Source organism: Bos javanicus, chromosome 5, assembly GCF_032452875.1.
Source record: "Bos javanicus breed banteng chromosome 5, ARS-OSU_banteng_1.0, whole genome shotgun sequence".
NCBI lineage: Eukaryota > Metazoa > Chordata > Mammalia > Artiodactyla > Bovidae > Bos > Bos javanicus.
The window spans coordinates 77809133-77828801 of NC_083872.1; the positions used below are offsets into that span (position 1 = coordinate 77809133).

At 37.3% G+C, this 19669-nt stretch overlaps 1 protein-coding gene across 9 annotated transcripts in view; it reads right to left on the reverse strand.

The window, feature by feature from the left end:
- FGD4 (FYVE, RhoGEF and PH domain containing 4) overlaps nucleotides 1–19669 on the reverse strand; it is a 244327-nt gene that overhangs the window by 22650 nt on the left and 202008 nt on the right. For all 9 annotated transcript variants that reach the window (XM_061417423.1, XM_061417422.1, XM_061417427.1 and 6 more), the window contains 5 exons: nucleotides 11064–11236; nucleotides 7455–7485; nucleotides 7012–7104; nucleotides 6586–6711; nucleotides 3262–3402 (listed from right to left, as the gene is read on the reverse strand). In XM_061417423.1, coding sequence (XP_061273407.1) covers nucleotides 3262–3402; nucleotides 6586–6711; nucleotides 7012–7104; nucleotides 7455–7485; nucleotides 11064–11236 — 564 coding nt within the window. The remainder of the gene's footprint in view (nucleotides 1–3261; nucleotides 3403–6585; nucleotides 6712–7011; nucleotides 7105–7454; nucleotides 7486–11063; nucleotides 11237–19669) is intronic.

Below are 19669 nucleotides of genomic sequence, written 5' to 3' on the forward strand. Positions count from 1 at the left end.
GCCTCTTGATGAAAGTGAAAGTGGAGAGTGAAAAAGTTGGCTTAAAGCTCAACATTCAGAAAACGAAGATCATGGCATCTAGTCCCATCACTTCATGGGAAACAGATGGGCAAACAGTGGAAACAGTGTCAGACTTTATTTTGGGGGGCTCCAAAATCACTGCAGATGGTGACTGCAGCGATGAAATCAAAAGACACTTACTCCTTGGAAGGAAAGTTATGACCAACCTAGATAGCATATTCAAAAGTAGAGACATAGCTTTGTCAACAAAGGTCCATCTAGTCAAGGCTATGGTTTTTCCAGTGGTCATGTATGGATGTGAGAGTTGGACTGTGAAGAAAGCTGAGTGCCAAGGAATTGATGCTTTTGAACTGTGGTGTTAAAGACTCTTGAGGGTCCCTTGGACTGCAAGGAGATCTAACCAGTCCATTCTGAAGGAGATCAGCCCTGGGATTTCTTTGGAAGGAACGATGCTAAAGCTGAAACTCCAGTACTTTGGCCACCTCATGTGAAGAGCTGACTCATTGGAAAAGACTCTGATGCTGGGAGGGATTGGGCGCAGGAGGAGAAGGGGACGACAGAGGATGAGATGGCTGGATGGCATCACTGACTTAGATGGACGTGAGTCTGGGTGAACTCCGGGAGTTGGTGATGGACAGGGAGGCCTGGCGTGCTGCGATTCATGGGGTCGCAAAGAGTCGGACACGACTGAGCAACTGAACTGAACTGAAACATTTATTGACTACTTACTATGAAGGCACTTTTCTTAGCTTACTACTTGTATCAATTCATGTAAAATTAACACCAACACCGAAAAGGTATTGCTTTCATTATCATGAGGTTTAGAGATGAACTACCTTTCCTAAGATTTAGGAAATGGTGTACTAGGATTTGAGTCTGGATCCAGAGCTTGAACTCTTAGCCACAATGCTCTGTCAGCGTCACTATTTAAGAATACAATAGCAAAAAGGCAAATGATTACCAGCAATCTCTGCCCTTTACCTGAGATAATTTCAAAGTTATTAAAATTACATTAACTCTTGGTAGAGCCATGTACAGTTTTCTGCTTTGGCTCCTAACACATAAATAACTGGTTAAAAAGGGAACAAAATCTTTTGACTAATGATGGTTTTTATTACATATATTACGGAAAGCAATTAGTTTGCATCTATTTTCTGTTTTTTCTTTTCTATTTTTTGGCCACACTAAAAAAAATGGTCAATGGTTTGCATCTGTTCTCTGCCTTTTTCTTTTCTTTCTATTTGAGGCATGCAGGATCTTAGTTCCCTGACCAGGTATTGAACCTGTGTTCGCTGCGGTGGAAATGCAGTGTCTTAACTACTAGACTGCTAGGAAAATCCCTGCATCTATTTTGTATCTCTCAAATCCAGTGTCATCCACTGAGCAGTGCTGGTGTGCAAACTGTTTTGCTACCAGTTAGAGATAAGCACAAAAAGCAAGAATAAGCATTTAGAAACTTTTACAGCAATCTGACTTGTGACGATACCTGAGTACATAATTGTGTATTTTACAAAAATATAGCTAAACAGATGAACATTTAAAATCAATCTGAAAACAAGGAACACTAACTCTGGACTCAAATGAAATGTTACCTATTTTCCCTGACCCCAAGGCATTCCATACTTTGTATTACCATATTGCAAAAATTTTATACTAAATTATGACTTTTGTTTCTAGGATCTACTGAAGTACATCTTTCCACCATGCCCTGTCAGAGAAAGTCCACTCTGGTTTGCCATACAAGCAACATCTATATCCTAGAAGAACACAGAGTTATAGCTTGTGGGACCGTACTTTAACCTCAGTTCAGTTCAGTTCAGTTCAGTCGCTCAGTCATGTCCAACTCTTTGCGACCCCATGAATCGCAGCACGCCAGGCCTCCCTGTCCATCACCAACTCCCGGAGTTCACTCAAATTCACGTACATTGAGTCGGTGATGCCATCCAGCCATCTCATCCTCTGTCGTCCCCTTGTCCTCCTGCCCCCAATTCCTCCCAGCATCAGAGACTCTTCCAATGAGTCAACTCTTCGGATGAGGTGGCTAAAGTACTGGAGTTTCAGCTTTAGCATCATTCCTTCCAAAGAACACTCAGGGCTGATCTCCTGTAGAATGGAGTGGTTGGATCTCCTTGCAGTCCAAGGGACTCTCAAGAGTCTTCTCCAACCCCACAGTTCAAAAGCATCAATTCTTCGGCGCTCAGCTTTCTTCACACTTTAACCTCAAGTGGACTTTAATGTTTATGATCCTTCTTCAGTTAACAGAAATGACTTTTGTATGTTTATACAGAATAGATGTCTAATAAATACTAAGTGATTCTTAGAATCAATGAATTGTAAATGTTCTATAACTTTAGATACATAAGAATTTTGATCACGAGCCTATTCTTCACAGATTTCCAGGCTATCTTGAACTTTCTGTCACCAAGAGCCTTATTATATAACTTATTACTTATGTTGTTAATATATTTGGGTATAAAATTCATTTCAGATATTAGTTGCATTATAGATCCTAAGTTTGGGAGGTCTGAATTTATGTAAAACATTAAATCAAACTCAGTTGTAAGACATTTCATATTTCAATATAGTTCTCAGATTTCTGTCACTGGCCATTAAATGATGCTTTTAATGCAATAAGCTGGAAGAGTTTTTCAGGCAATAAGATTTTAATCTAAATTTTTATATCATACAGTAGTTTTCAAAGCCAATATGATGAAACTGAGAGACACTTTCTTCTTAAAAATATACAGATATATTGTAATAAGTTGAGCATTAAAAGAGGTACAATTAATACTCTAATATTTGATTACACCTTCACAAAATCAATACACAATCAGCCCTCTATATCTGTGGATACAGACCCTAAGGATACGAAGGGCTGGCTGTACCACACCACTGAATGGATATAAGAGATTTGAGCATCCATGGATTTTAGTGTCTGTGGAGGGGCCTGGAACCAATCCCCCAGGAACCAAGGAAGGACTAGATTTACTCTCAAATGCTTGTTGGCTAATCAAGCACTGCCCCTCTTCTTTCTATACAACTAAGCATGATCCCAAGAGTTAGCAACAGAACAAAAGTATAAATCTTGCTTGTCATGGTCCAAATTGTTATACTAAGAGAAATAACAAAATATATTACTTGTATTTTTCAGAGTTAAAAGGAAATTCTATTTATAGTATAAAAAATAAAAAAAAGAAAAGAAAAAAATCTGAAAGATATCCAGTATTTAATATTTCATACCTCTAAAATTCCTTTCCTTTTCTTTTCTTCACTGTCTGTGAATCCACTTATTATTTGATAACAGTCTTTACAGACTTTGCTTAATTTACCACCATCATACTCAAGTTGAGCTTTATAATCAGAACACTTCCAACAAACCACCTTAAATTAAGAAAAAACAACAGAGTGAATAACCATATTTATAAAATAAGATTTAAACAGTAATCAGTTATGGGTAATAATAAATGAGAAAAAGCTAAATGCAAAAGGCAAATTTTTTACTAGACTAGTAATATTCCCATGAACATTTGGAATATTTGTCATGGTATTAGAATGTTATTTGTGATGGGCTCTGCTTGCTCATCCTTCTCTTTCTGGCCTCTAAAGGTAGGAAATCTTCCAAGGCTTGGTACAGATTTTCATACTTCATGTGCATGCATGTATACTCAGTCAGGTCTGACTCTCTGCACCCTATGGACTACAGCCTGCCAGGCTCCTCTGGCCATGGGATTTTCCAGGCAAGAATACCGGAGTGGGTTGCCATTTCCTCCTCCAGAGGATCTTCCTGACCCAAGGATCAAACCTGCCTCTCCTGCGTCTCCTACGTTGGCAGGTAGATTCTTTACTACCGAAGTACCTGGGAAGCATACTTCTGGATATTTAATCAATATCCTTCCCAAAGGAATTCATAGTCTTCCTTGCCCTCAGCTTTCTCCTTATTACACTTAGCCCTCCCAACAGTACTCTCTATTGTTCTAAATAACACAGCCTTCTAACCAGTCATGGCAAGTCAGAAACCTAGGAGTCATCCTGACCCCTCTCTTTACCTCACCTCATAGATTTCCCTCCCAGACACCTTTTCAATCTGTCATATCTTCCTTGCAATCACCTGAGTCCAAGCTATCAGTGTCCCTGGACCTCATGACTGGTCCTTGTAGCATACTTACTAGAGTCCAGGTGCTGCTCTAAGAGCCCCTTCAAGCTATTTTCCAAATGGAATGAGATACTCACTTCCTTTAAAATGCTAATCTGCTATGTTTCTCTTCTATTTAAATTCCTTTAAAATCTTCCCTTTGCTCTTGGATAACGAGCAAATTTTAAACCATGGCCTATAAAGTCTTGCATGATCTATCCCTTTTATTCTGTCTTCAGTGACACTGACTTCTTATAGTTTCTAAAGTGCTATGCTTCTTTCTCTCTCTCATCTATGCTTCAGTGAGTTAATTCTTGCTCATTCTTCAGATATTTTACTCAAATTTCACTTCCTCAAGGAAGACTCCTCCAACTTCCAGAATATAGACCATCTCACCACTGTGTTACTAAAGTTTCACGTACTTTTTTCATGTACTGATCACAATTTCTAATCATATACTTGTGTGATTATTTGATTAATGTCTGTCAACCTCACTAGGCTCTAAGCTCTATGAGGAATCATCCTTGTATATTTTGATCCCTATTTATATAATAAATATTTATGGAATGCCAATGACATTTATAGAATACCAAGGATATTTATAGAATGAATGACTACAATGCAAATGCATGTTACTTCTTAGTGAATGGTATTTCTTTCAAATTATTATAAGGTAATTGTTAAAAAAAAAAAAAACCTTGTGATTTAAAAAAATTATCTCCTTGCTTCTAGAAGCAATTTTCCATTTATAGTAGAAAAACTATATTTGAGAAATATAAATATTAGCAAAACTTTTGGGTTAGATTCACAGCATGTAAAATTCATGATAAAAATTATCCATTGTTTTCTTATGATTACAATGAAATTACTCTAGGATTTAAAATTAGACATGTCTGTATCTGCAAATTCATATCAATTAATATTTATTTTCAAATTATGCCATAGAATATTCAAACATGTTTTTTTAATTAAAAATAGTTTGTCAATATCTGATATCATTTCAAGTAAACTCAGTGATAAAGTAAAAAGTCTTACCCTCGTGGGGTGGTTGGGGGTAGATATTCACTAACAATTTGGTTGTGATTATAAATCTGTCTCATTGAGTCAAAACTTGGAAAAAAAAGGAAGAATAAATCCACAGAGTAATTGAGAATAACCTATGAGTACTATCAATAAAAACTGCTGCACAAAAGCATACTAATAATACATGCAATCATGACTACCATGCCTACCCTTCTGTCTTTGTGTTGCTTTTTAGAAGAAAGTATTAATCTTCCACTTGGTTTACAAGGCCCTCCAAAACCTGCTACTACTTCTCTCCAGCTTCAGTTCATGCTTTGTTTCTTCTCACTCTTCCCATATGCAACAATTCAATTGCTGCAAACCTGTCGGCTGCCTTTTCTGATTTGCGTTGCTGAATTGTGTTAGAGAAACATCACTGTATTAAATGGGCTAGTGTGTCCTTTTAAATTTATAACCATAAACCTCTAAAAGGTAGCCAGCAGGCCATCACAGTATCTTTGGTAGGCTATTTTCCTTGCCCAGAGACAACTCTCTTTTTCAAATCTCCTGGCCCCTTCTTCCTTTCCCTTTTACTTTTGAATGATGACTCTTTCTCATATTTCAATGAAAATGTAGTAGTATCAGACCTAAATTCCCTCATTTCTCACCAGAAAACCAAAAACACACCCACAAACAATAAATAATAAATCAAAGTGCATTTAAAAAAAACCCAAAAAACAAAACCACATCTACATTAGCACTCACCTTTCCCTTCATCTTCTGTTATAATGGAGAGAAGTTGCCTTCTCCCTATTAAAAAGCCTGAACTTCTACTTAAGCTATAGGTTTCATCTCTTATTTGCTCAAAGCTCTTTACTCCTTTGGTTCTTATTTATCTATCTCTTAAATCACTCATTATGCTCCAGCTGCATGACCTTTTGATAGTTTCAAGACTAGATCAAGTTCTTTCCTACCAGAGGGCTTTTGATATACAACTCTTACTGCCTTAACGTACTTCCTGCCTTTCTTTTTTATGGTTAGCTCACATTTTAGGCATCAGCTTAAATATCAACCCCTCAGATAGGTCTTCATTTTTCTAAGTAAAATTGCTTCCAAATCTTGTTTCATTACCATTATTCTCCATTTTAGCTTCTTGATTTCTTATTGCATTTATAGTCAATTGAAATTCTTGTCTGTTTACTTGATGGATCTATTTTCCCCATTAAAATGTGAGCTCTGTGAAACTGGCTATCATTTTGCTTACCAGTCTTCTCCCTGGACCCAACACAATCTTTTGCATAAAGTTATCACCAAAATAAGTTTATCAACTAAGTGATTTATTGCATGATTTCTTTTTATTTTCCAAGATAATGATTTTATAACACTTATATACCAATTAGCAACCTTAATAACCAAGAAATCTCACGTACATGTCCACATGCTCGACAATGATGCCTTCTTCTTGTCAGGGCATTAAAAGACTCCTTGCATTTCATACACATTGTAACTTCATTATCTCGGATCCATTTTGGAGCTCTTTTCCCTAGCTCAGCAGTCTAAAAAGGAAAGAGATTCAATTTTAATGGCAAAAACTGTCATTTCCATCCATCCATTCATTTATTTTAACAACATTGTTCGTACCATGTCCTGAAACTCAGAATGCAAAAGAAAACAAAGGTTCAAAGAAGTTTAAGCAGCATGAAAAGGCACTCTATTGTATTCATCTAAGAAATGAGATTCTGTCCAAACAGCCAGTTTTGGTGTCGTAAAGGGAAAAAAAATGGATAACAAAATGACTAGATAGATATTCTGCAACTGCAGAAAGAAAAGAACTTAAAGAATTTAATTCAACTTACAGAAACCTCTGAGTGAATCTCATTATCCTTAGCAATTGCATTTCTGAAAGTTTCATGCCTCTGATGGAAAGCATCAATAGTCTCTTGAAGTGCCTAAAATATATACAAAATTCAAACACATATTAAAGTATCACATGCAAATTAATTAACCAAATAAATACTTTATTAAACAAATACCTAAGATATAAATCACCTTAAAAATTAAAGGTGATGACTAACTTATTCTGATGACTACAATATGTGCATAATACAACAATATATGCACATCTGGGCACGCATACAGTTGTTGTTGTTTAGTTGCTAAATCGTGTCTGATTCTTCCTATGATCCGATGGACTATAGCCTGCCAGGCTCCTCTGTCTATGGGATTCTCAGGCAAGAATACTGGAGCAGACATACAGAGGTTACCACAAAACAAAAATGAAAACAGAAATCAGGTTTACCTTGATCCATTCTTCTTTGTCTTGCTCAGAACTAAAACATATAACAACAAAAAATTAAAGTGAAAAAAAGAGAACATTAATGAGTTATATCTGGTGCATAAAACTATGTTTTTATGTTATTCCAATTTTATGAAAAATTTGGGGATGTCCAAGGAGTTATAATAAAACTAAAACAGAATCTCAGGCAACTGAACATATGAATTTATAAACACAGTTTTAGACTATCCATTTATTTTGGTACATACAATTTTTGGCAGAGAGAGTTAAGTTGGGCTTCTATTGGTTTAACAACCATCAGCTAGTTGTATATATTAGGTATCTGTAGATCTAGCATTATACTAGATATATACAGGCTTAGTCTTCCAATTCACTTTTATGAAAACACATGAGGGTTTGAAAGGCTACTAGTCACAACCCATCTTAGGAAAGATTCTAATTATCCTTGAGAACATAAATTGTCTTTGTAAGGCCTGGGGAGCTATTTAACATTTCCTTTAATAGGCAATTTAATTTTATTTTGCTAGGAGGCTTCAGGCAAAACCACGCCTAATTCATTACAGATAAAACACAACAAAGATTTAAATACCTATGGGAAGGAGATTTTACAGATTAATGAACCTCAGTATTTAATAATTTTCTGGTGGGAAAATAATTTCCCACTTAGTAGACTTTATCTCCAAATTGAGGGATTGTAAAGAATGGGCTCTATTTGTTTGTGTGTATTTTGTAGGCTAGGGCTAAGTTTGAGGCCCAGTCTCAGACTGAATGTCACAGGCCTCAGTCCCACAGGTATCACATATGTGAGTCTGCAGGAGGCTTGCTCCTGTAACACCATCCATCTTTCTCACAAATTTATTACTGAGTATCATGATATGCCAGGAATGCTGCTGGAATCTGTGCCTGCCAAATGCTGAAGAGTCTGCTTATTTTTCACATAGGCATCCTTGAACCAAGAACCTTGGTGGGGGCAGGGGCTTCAATCTTACCCCTCAAAAAAGATTTCTCTGAATGCTATGCCCACTCCCACAAAATCAACTCTGTTCCTCTGGAAGCATAGTCATCTGCTAGCTGCTTTTAGCCTTTTAAACGAAAAGTAACTTGACAAGTCTTCAATGTTTTTTGTTTTACTTTCTCAATCATGACAGATTTTTTTTACTCCTTTGTTGATTCATTACTCTATTTTTATAACCATTTGGCAATAGAAAACCATTGATTAAAACTATATAAAATAATTTTGATTCAAAAGCTTATATTCTTTTGAATGTGGAAGGGGAAGCAGAGTATAAGAGGTCAGTCTTGAGGCTGACTTATTTAATAAGAAAAGCAGTACATTTTTCCCTGTATTTGCTTCAGAAGTGAATTCTCTTTAAATACCATCAAATATATACCCAAATTGAGGTTCCATTTATCCCTCTGACTTTCTGAGAATTTCAATGTGCCTCTGTACCCTTGAGAGAGTCATTATGGACCAGAAGATAAATAATCACATTTCATTCAGATCTTCAAGTCACCAAATAATGATAAATACAACTAATGCAATGAGATTAGGCTGCTGCTGCTAAGTCGCTTCAGTCGTGTCCGACTCTGTGCGACCCCATAGACGGCAGCCCACCAGGCTCCACCGTCCCTGGGATTCTCCAGGCAAGAACACTGGAGTGGGTTGCCATTTCCTTCTCCAATGCAGGAAAGTGAAAAGTGAAAGCAAAGTTGCTCAGTCATGTCCGACTCTTCGCAACCCCATGGACTGCAGCCTACCAGTCCTCCGTCCATGGGATTTTCCAGGCAAGTGGGTTGACATTGCCTTCTCCAAATGAGATTAGGGGAATAAGAAATTTAAAGAAAAATGAATGTGTTTTCAATACTAATTGTAATGTATCCTATAATACATGTTGCAACTCTGCAAAATGATAAACTGCCTGTACTTAAAAAAATTTCATGGATCAGCCCCATCCTGAAGGGAAAAATAGCCCAACCTGGTAATGGAGGGGCTGGAGTTCCTCCCTACTCAGAAAAGTCAAGAAACCTTGACAATCTCTTATCTGCTGTTCAGACACATCTCTTAGGTTTGCAGATTTGGAACTATGCTCACATTCAGAGCCAGCAACACCTTCATTCATCAGTAATGAAGACTTTCATGATGATCTGAAATATTGATGAGTCTTCCTTGTCACCAGGGCCACTTCGTAAGTCAACCACTGAATAAGGACTTCGGTCAGGAGCTTCCACCCACAGCAACATACATTGTTCTCTTAGGTTTGACAGCTGGGGTCCAAATCTCACCATGATAAACTAGGAAAACTGTAACATTTAAGGCCAAGTCCTTCACCACTTTTACTCATGCTTGAAATTCCACCTCCTAATCCTCAGAGAACCTTCCTGGAAGCTCCCTAAGCAAAGCAGGTTCATTAAATATTTTCTGTGGAAAATCAAAGAACTGGTGAGGTATTTCTTTAAACTTTCCTAGTCTGCCACATGTTCCATATCTGTATTCACCATTCCCTTGCTCCCTGGGCACAAATTCATACTAAAATAATTTATTCTCTTTTGAAAATATGAAGTTTAAGCTCGTACAGAGTTGTGTATGCTAAGTCGCCTCAGCTATATCTGACTCTTTGCGACCCTATGGACTGTAGCCTGGCAGGCACCTTACTAATAAGTACAAATATCCTGGATGAGTTCACGTGAGCAGCCAGAACCACACAGAAAGGAACACAAGGGCTCTCTGATTCTCCACAGGCTCTAAGGTATCAGAACTATTAGAGCTGGGATTAGTAGTTAACCTTTTGATCTGTATAGAACTTTTGGCCAATCTCAATTTTCACCATGCTTGGTCTTTATAGGATAAAAGGATGATAGCTTCTTAAAGCAGATATTTAAAATCTGACAGCATTCTGTTTTCTAGAGGTTCACACATGAGGTGGCTGTGATCTACTACAGGTGGTTATCAGGTGTTTTTTTTTTTTCTTTCTAAACATGGTTATGCTAGAGGGATGGATGCTAGACCTCTAGCTCTTTTCTCCTACTCAATAAAGCATATGAGAAGAGCCACCCCTTCCAGAATTCCTGGTTGCAAGAGGCTACTAGCACCCTAAATGGCCCCCTTTATGTATCCTCAATTGTGGCAGGAGAATTATCTTTTTTTTTTTTTTTTAGGAGAATTATCTTTTCCAAAATGCCTCCTCCAGTCATTCTCTAGACCAAAGTGCCAGTAAGTCCTAAGGATGCAGAGTCTCTGAAGGACAGATTGCTAAAGCTTCGACGTTTATCATGAAATAATAAACATCAATAAACATTTGTGAACCAAAAGGAAAGATGGAGGGGAAAATGGTTAGGACAGAAATTTTTCCTCCAAGACTTGAAACTTTGGCTTGAATGCAACAACTTCATTCTTTGCACCTTGTAAATTTCAACAGCCATATTAATTTATTGAATGTCTACTGTCTGAAAAATCACTATCCTAGGTACCAGGAATCAAAAAGGAAGACAATTTCTGACTTTCAAGAGCTTACATCTTTCCATTTATGTTCAACCAAGCTTGGGAAAAGGCCTCAGGATTATTGTTTAACCTGATGCTTTTCGAAAGTTGTGAGAGAGGAATGGTTCTCTTACCTGGCTTGCAGTTCCAGTGTTCTCTCTTTCCCAGATATCTGGAAAGTGTGTGGATATTCCTCATTGTGAGTCTCTATAATTTTCATTCCATCGATGCCTACCCTGGTTCGAACAGTGAACTTAGAGCCCACCAAGCTGAATTTTGGCACACAGTACAGCAACATGTTGTTGAACTGCAAGAAAGAGGAATACACGTTAGAAAAACAGGAAAACAAGGCAGAGGAAAGTGATCAACATGAAAGTAGCCAAAGACAAAAATTCCAGGGAATATCATGCTTTCTTTGTGAAAACATTATTTCCCTACTATAGAGCTTTTAAGTCTATATCAAAATGATTATATTATAAAATATGTAGCATGTATTTTCTTTTGTTGGTTCATAAATATTTTGCTAATATTTAAGTAAATAAATCATTTTATACTAGTAAGAAAATCAGTTAAAGAAATTAGGTTCAGTAACAATTTATTAAGGATCTCCTATAAACCAGAAACTGAAGTTCTCAACCATATAAGTTGAAGCCCTTAGATAATAAAATTTCTAATTGTTGTATCTCAGGCAACAAGTCTATATAATATCTGTTAAAGGAAAAGAGCAATATTTAGCAATTATTTTTACCAATGTGCTTAATGTTAAGTTTATCATACAGAGTGAAGTAAGTCAGAAAGAGAAAGATAAATATCATTATTCTAACGCATATATACGGAATCTAGAAAAATGATACTGAAGAATTTATTTACAGGGCAGCAATGGAGAAACAGACATAGAGAATAGACTTATGGACATGGGGAGAGGGGAGAGGGTGAGATGTACAGAAAGAGTAACATGGAAACTTACATTGCCATATGTAAAACAGACCGCCAACACGAATTTGCTATATGGCTCAGAAAACTCAAACGGGGCTCTAAATCAAACTAGATGGGTGGGGTGGGGAGGGAGATGGGAAGGAGGTTCAAAAGGGAGGGGATATATGTATACCTATGGCTGATTCATGTTGAGGTTTGGCAGAAAACAATGAAAGTCGGTAAAGCAATTATCCCTCAATTAAAAAATAAATAAAATTTTTTAAAAGTAGGTACATTATTCATTTAAATTTATTAGAGCATGGGTTAGAACAGTAAATAATCTGGAAAAAACAGTCACTGTTTTATATTGTCACCCATCTCCAATAAGAAGACGTGGAAGCAACCTAGATGTCCATCAGCAGATGAATGGATAAGAAAGCTGTGGTACATATACACAATGGAGTATTACTCAGCCATTAAAAAGAATACATTTGAATCAGTTCTAATGAGGTGGATGAAACTGGAGCCTATTATACAGAGTGAAGTAAGCCAGAAGGAAAAACATAAATACAGTATACTAACGCATATATATGGAATTTAGAAAGATGGTAACAATAACCCGGTGTACGAGACAGCAAAAGAGACACTGATGTATAGAACAGTCTTATGGACTCTGTGGGAGAGGGAGAGGGTGGGAAGATGTGGGAGAATGGCAATGAAACATGTAAAATATCATGTAGGAAATGAGTTGCCAGTCCAGGTTCGATGCATGATGCTGGATGCTTGGGGCTGGTGCACTGGGACGGCCCAGAGGGATGGTATGGGGAGGGGGAGGGAGGAGGGAGGAGGGTTCGGGATGGGGAACACATGTATACCTGTGGCGGATTCATTTTGATATTTGGCAAAACTAATACAATTATGTAAAGTTTAAAAATAAAATAAAATTGGAAGAATAAAAAAATAAAAAAAAAAAAAAAAAGAATTCATCATGTATGAATTAACAGAAAAGTCATCTATTTTAGTAAAAAGTTTTTATTTAAAATGAAGAATTTATTTTGAAACTGAATTAAATTACTGCCTCATTTCTAGTCAACAATGAACAGCCCCGGCTCATCACTACCAAGTAATGATTTGGGGAGGGCATTTAATTAACTTTTAAATATATTAAATTATGCAAAAGGATGAAAGTCTAAGTATCTAGATTAACTTGCAGGCAGATTACTAAAGAAGGTCCATAATTTTCTTCCTACTTCATATTTATTGTTTCTAACACTGTTTCTAAGATTAAATATATTTGTATAAGACAAAAGCTACTGAGAACTTAACCTCTTATGTAACCTCTCATTCATCAGGATCATTATCTGTAAAAGTCACAAGTTGCTGAGAAGATTAAATGAGGAATAATGTCCTGTTCTGCCAGGTCTTCTGTTTAGCTCCAAACATCAAAGAAATGTTAATGGATATTTAAAACATTTCAACATGTTTATGTGACAATGTCCAGTGTACTCATTCTGAAAGCAAATTTTTTAACCAGTTGTTCCTCATACATTATTTTTAACTTCCTATGACCAGTGTCATAAATTTCATTTCCACACTGGATAATGCAGAAATAAAAGGTAACCAAATACATTTTAATCAGATATACCTAACTACAACACTTCAAATTCACATTTCTAGAAGGGAATAGAATCCATCTTTATCATTAATTGCCCACTATATTCTAAGTATGGCAATCACAGCCTCCTTGTAGTACACAGAATCTGGAGATCTGAAACTACTCTTAAAGATTATTATCATCATTGTAGCTTGATTAAGGCAACATCTCGCTTGCTAACTGTTCATGTTACTATTTCTTTTTCTCTTCTATCAAGGCCTTCTCAGGAGGGGGTTTTGCTACATCTGAACAGTGTGGCAGGGCTACAAAGCAGCCACCAAAATGGAGAGAACTCACACTTTCAAGACAGCAACAGCAATCAAATTTTTCTGCAAACTGAGTGACAAATGTAATGTTAAGGAATGAAATTTCTGAGTTATCAGATACACATACTCAAATGTGATGGATAAAGTTTGACAAAGTCTTATCATCTTATAGAAACACAAGCCCATGAATATGGAAGTTCTAAGCATTTGCTTTTGGTAGTTATGCTCACAAAAGATGACAGACTGTCTTATAATGATGTGCTTCTCTTTCCCTTTCATGCTTTCAGGATTACATTTCCCCTATTCTTCCTAAGTGGGACTTCACATTCTAAATTGTCAATATTATATATTAATGTTATATAAACTCAGGTTACAATATACCTAATAAATACCCTTCTTCTTCTACTCAGAGGTGCAGGTGATAATGCTTACAAAGAAGTCCATGTCATATACATAGAGGAATTAAATAGATAGTCCTGTTTCCTCTGTGAATCTTGCTCCTATGGCAAAAGCCAACATCACCTTCTCTGAGTTTTTGCTAGGACTAAAAGAGGAAGTTATAACAACTGTAGGACCAAGTAGACTGACTTTCCCTTTCAGTAAAAGAGATTCTTTTTATTCCATGCCCATAGCTCGGAAGTAGTTACTGATAAAGCATTCTCTGGCTGGCAAGCTCTAGAAGAGCTAGACTGTGCCAAAACCTAGAAGAAATCTCAACTTTATTAAAAGAGTAGGGGGGTTTCACCTACTTGATCTCCAGTGTTCCTTGATTCTTTCAATTCCCTTAAAGTATATTATCTGACTGAAACAATTCAATTTTATGTCCCACTCATGACAGTTCATTAAAGTTTGCTTTAGAAGGTAAAAATATAATATTGGAGAAAATTTCCAGTGCCTGGTCTATATTAAAGTTTTAAATTAGTCAAGAGAAAAAATATATATATGTACATATATACGTATGTGTGTGTGTGTGTGTGTGTGTGTGTGTATAATAACTTGGTTAAAAGCTACAAGGAAATAAGGACTAGAACTCCAAAGAGCCAAGAATAAAATCTCTTATTCTATGGGAGAATTTAATAGTTTTTCTAAACTTTCAGATGTCAGATGTGATTATTTACTTACTCAACAGAGTGCCCTACATTAACATGAAAAGCATAATGTGGAGGCAAGAAAACAATGCAAACACATGATGATCATTTGAAAACTGAAATCAAATTTTAAATATAAATTTGGCTTTTCAGATTTACAAATGTAATATCTTCAGAGTAAGAAATAGAAAACTAGCCCTCATTTTACTTCTAGAGAGAAAGGAAAATAAAAAGGTACTTCTGAAGTTTCTGCATATAAAAGTAAGATACTCCATGGGAATAAATGTGAGCTGCAGAGAAGAGAGATTCTATGACAAGTGCAGTACTAGAGGGGGAGGACTGAAAGAATGACCATCACAGGAAATGCTTCTAAGATGGTCTTCAAAAAGATGGATAAGGCTTTCCTAAAATTTCTACTGTAGGACTTCATTCCCCGGAAGGAGAATGATATGTTTGATAACTTATAATAACTGGAACAAGATAGGTACTTTCAGGTACTTTCCTCAAAGTCACTACTGCAATCCCTTAAGGCGCTTTGCCATCTGTTCTCCAAACAGCTTCTTATACTGGCTCTGTATTAAGGTATTCAATACAAAACTATTTCCACAATAATTCTCAAATGTGAAAATTAAACCAAGACCACTGGTAGACACAGAGCATAAAGTTTAACTACAGAAACTGTAACACTAATGTTGAAGAGGGGGAAGGAAATTTACCTAAGAACCTAAAGGTAAAGACAAACGGAAGACACTGACTACCAGGCATTTTGCCCAGAAAAGATATTAAGCGTGTCTTTTTAACGTGGATTTCTGATGCTCTGACATTTCAGGGCCCTGCTGACAGGGGCCTGCTCTCAGTCAGTTCAGTCGTTCAGTCGTGTCTGACTCTTTGCGACCCCATGAATCGCAGCACACCAGGCCTCCCTGTCCATCACCAACTCCCAGAATCTACCCAAACCCATGTCCATTGAGTTGGTGACGCCATCCAACCATCTCATCCTCTGTCGTCCCCTTCTCTTCCTGCCCTCAGTCTTTCCCAGCATCAGGGTCTTTTCAGATGAGTCAGCTCTTCGCATCAGGTGGCCAAAGTATTGGAGTTGCAGCTTCAACATCACTCCTTCCAGTAAATACCCAGTACTGATAGCCTTTAGGATGGACTGGTTGGATCTCCTTGAAGTCCAAGGGACTCTCAAGAGTCTTCTCCAACACCACAGTTCAAAGGCATCAATTCTTTTGCGCTCAGCTTTCTTTATAATCCAACTCTCACATCCATACATGACTACTGGAAAAACCATAGCCTTGACTAGATGGACCTTTGTTGACAAAGTAATGTCTCTGCTTTTTAATATGCTGTCTAGGTTGGTCATAACTTTCCTTCCAAGGAGTAAGTGTCTTAATTTCATGGCTGCAATCACCATCTGCAGTGATTTTGGAGCCCGAAAAAAATAAAGTCAGCCACTGTTTCCCCATCTATTTGCCATGAAGTGATGCCCCCTCTCAGGACTACTCAACTCTGAGACAGTGAGTGACTCATGTGCAAGCATAACTTTAAACTAACAGACCCAGAGCCCGCACCCCAACCACCTTCTCTACTGAGTTCTTATACTTTGGGCCAGTATTCCCCTTCTCCAAGAACCCTAAGGCTAGGTACCAGGCAATGGTCCCTGTGCCCCACAGCCTAATGAAGTGATTTAAACCAGTAAATTCTAAGCATGTTTTCCCTGCCTTGCCTACTCCTTCTTGCAGAAACCAAACTAAAAGTTCTTGCCCACATGTTCTGCTTGCTCCCTCTGCCTTCTGACCAACCCTGGTGCTTTTTCATGAAGCCCTTGGTGTGGCATCCCCCTGCCTTTTAGGATCTGTGACTATAACTATCTTTTCAATGGCAATCATCTCCTGATGTGTTGACTTCACCATATCTGAGTAACAAAAACTATATGTCTAAGTAAATAGCTCTCTGAACCCTAATAAAATATTACAAGTCCCTGATTTACATTTAGGTCTCTATAAAACCTCTGAAAGGTGAAGTTCTTCTTTTGATCTCAAACAAAGATTTTTTTTATAGGTAATTTGGAAACTATAAAAATTATGTTATGAGATATAATTCAAAAAACCCTTTTAAAAAGTATAATTCATGGTTTTATATAGTTGTAAGTTATGCAACCATCACTACTAATTTCATAACACTTTATGACTCTAAACAGAAATCCTATGCCTATTTCCTCTCCCCACCAGCCCAAGGCTACCACTACTTACTTTCTATAAGTAGTAAGTAATATTCTAGACATTTCATATAAATGAAATCATATCATACAGTGTGGCCTTTTTGAGTGGCTTCTTTCACTTAAATGATGTTTCAAAGTTTATCCACGTAGCATATATTAGTATTTTATTCCATTTTACTGCCATATAATATTCCAGTGAATAGGTATACCAAATTGTTTATCTATTCATCAATTGATAAACATTTAGGTTGTTTCCACTTTGGGGATATAATAAATAATTTTGCTAAGAACATTCATGTACAAATTTTGTGTGGACACGTTTTCAATTTTCTTGAGTTTTATAAACTTGAACTAGAAATGTTCTATCACCTGGTGACCAAATGTTCTTTTTAAAAAATGAGAGATATCATGAACACCCTCTGATGACAGTTAGTTCCTATAAATTTGTCTTTCAAGGGAAGCTGCAATCAGACAACAGAATCCTCTAGTCCCCAACAACTCATCCTAAGGCTGGTGATATGACTGCCATGCAGCAGAAAAGTCAGACGTGACTAACATCCTGAGAATGTGTCATGTGACAGTCACAGGGCAGCCTCTTTATCAATGTAACTCTGTTTCTTTGCCTATGATAACAATCATAGAAATAGCTAAAATTTACTGAGCTATTATTCAATTATTCAAGGTTAGCTTATTATTAAACATTGTTAGCTGTTATGCTTATTATTGTATCATTAGATATAGAAAGGAACTGGAATTAATAGACACTAAAATATAAAGGCCTAGATGCCCCAAGAAGAGCTCTTATTTTCAGTAAGTCCTAGCTCAGTTCAGTTCATTCGCTCAGTCATGTCCGACTCTTTGCGACCCCATGAACTGCAGCATCAGAGGCCTCCCTGTCCATCACCAACATCCGGAGTCCACCCAAACCCATGTCCAGCGAGTCGGTGATGCCATCCAACCATCTCATCCTCTGTCGTCTCCTTCTCCTCTTGCCTTCAATCTTTCCCAGCATCAGGGTATTTCCAATGAGTCAGTTCTTTCCATCAGGTGGCCAAAGTATTGGAGCTTCAGCTTTAGCACAGTCCTTCCAATGATATTTAGGAATAATTTCCTGTAGAAGTGACTGGTTTGATCTCCTTGCAGTCCAAGGGACTCTCAAGAGTCTTCTCCAACACCACAGTTCAAAAGCATCAATTCTTCGGCGCTCAGCTTTCTTATGGTCCAACTCTCACATCCATACATGACCACTGGAAAAACCATAGCTTTGACTAGATGGACCTTTGTTAGCAAAGTAACGTCTCAGTTTTTTAATATGCTGTCTAGGTTGGTCACAGCTTTTCTTCCAAGGGGCAAGCATCTTTTAATTTCATAGCTGCAATCACCATCTGCAGAGATTTTGGAGCCCAAGAAAACAGTCTGTCACTGTTTCCACTGTTTCCTCACTTTTTTGCCATGAAGTGATGGGACCGGATGCCATGATCTTCGTTTTTTGAATGTTGAGTTTTAAGCCAGCTTTTTCACTCTCCTCTTTCACTTTCATCAAGAGATTCTTTAATTCCTCTTTGCTTTCTGCCATAAGCGTGGTGTCATCTGCATATCTGAGATGACTGATATTTCTCCTAGCAATGTGAATTCCAGCTTGTGCTTCATCCAGCCCAAGACTATCACCTCCACTAGCTTTGTTCATAGTGATGCTTTCTAAGGCCCACTTGACCTCACACTCTCCACACTCCACACTTCACACTCCAAGATGTCTGGCTCTAGGTGAGTGATCACACAATCATGGTTATCTGGGTCACTAAGAACTTTTTTCTATAATTCTTCTGTGTATTGTTACCACCTCTTCCAAATATCTTCTGTTTCTGTTAGGTCCATACCATTTGTCTTTTATTGTGCCCATCTCTGCATGAAGATGCTTTCCTAATAGCTCAATTGGTAAAGAATCCACCTGCAATGCAGGTGACTCCAGTTCGATTCCTGGGTGGGGAAGATCTGCTGGAGAAGGGATAGGCTACCCACTCCATTCTGGCCTGGAGATTTCCATAGACTGTATAGTCCGTGGGGCTGCAAAGAGTCAGACACAACAGAGTGATTTTCACTTTCGCTTTGCATGAAATGTTCCCGTTATTTCTAATATTCTTGAAGAGACCTCTAGTCTTTCCCATTCTACTGTTTTCCTTTATTTCTTTGCATTGATCACTTAGGAAGGCTTTTTTTAATCTCTCCTTGCTAGTCCTTGAAATTCTGCATTCAAATGGGTATATCTTTCATTTTCTCCTTTGCCTTTAGCTTCTTTTCTTTTCTCAGCTATTTGTAAGGCCTTCTCAGACAAACATTTTGCTTTTTTGCATTTCTTCTTCTTGGTGATGGTTTTAATCACTGCCTCCTATACAATGTTATGAACCTCTGTCCATCATTCTTCAGGCACTCTATCACATCTAATTCCTTGAATCTATTTCTCACTTCCACTGTATAATCATAAGGGATTTGATTTAGTTCGTACCTAAATGGTCTAGTGGCTTTCCCTACTTTCTTCAGTTTAAGTCTAAATTCTGCAATAAGGATTTCATGATCTGAGCCACAGTCAGCTCCT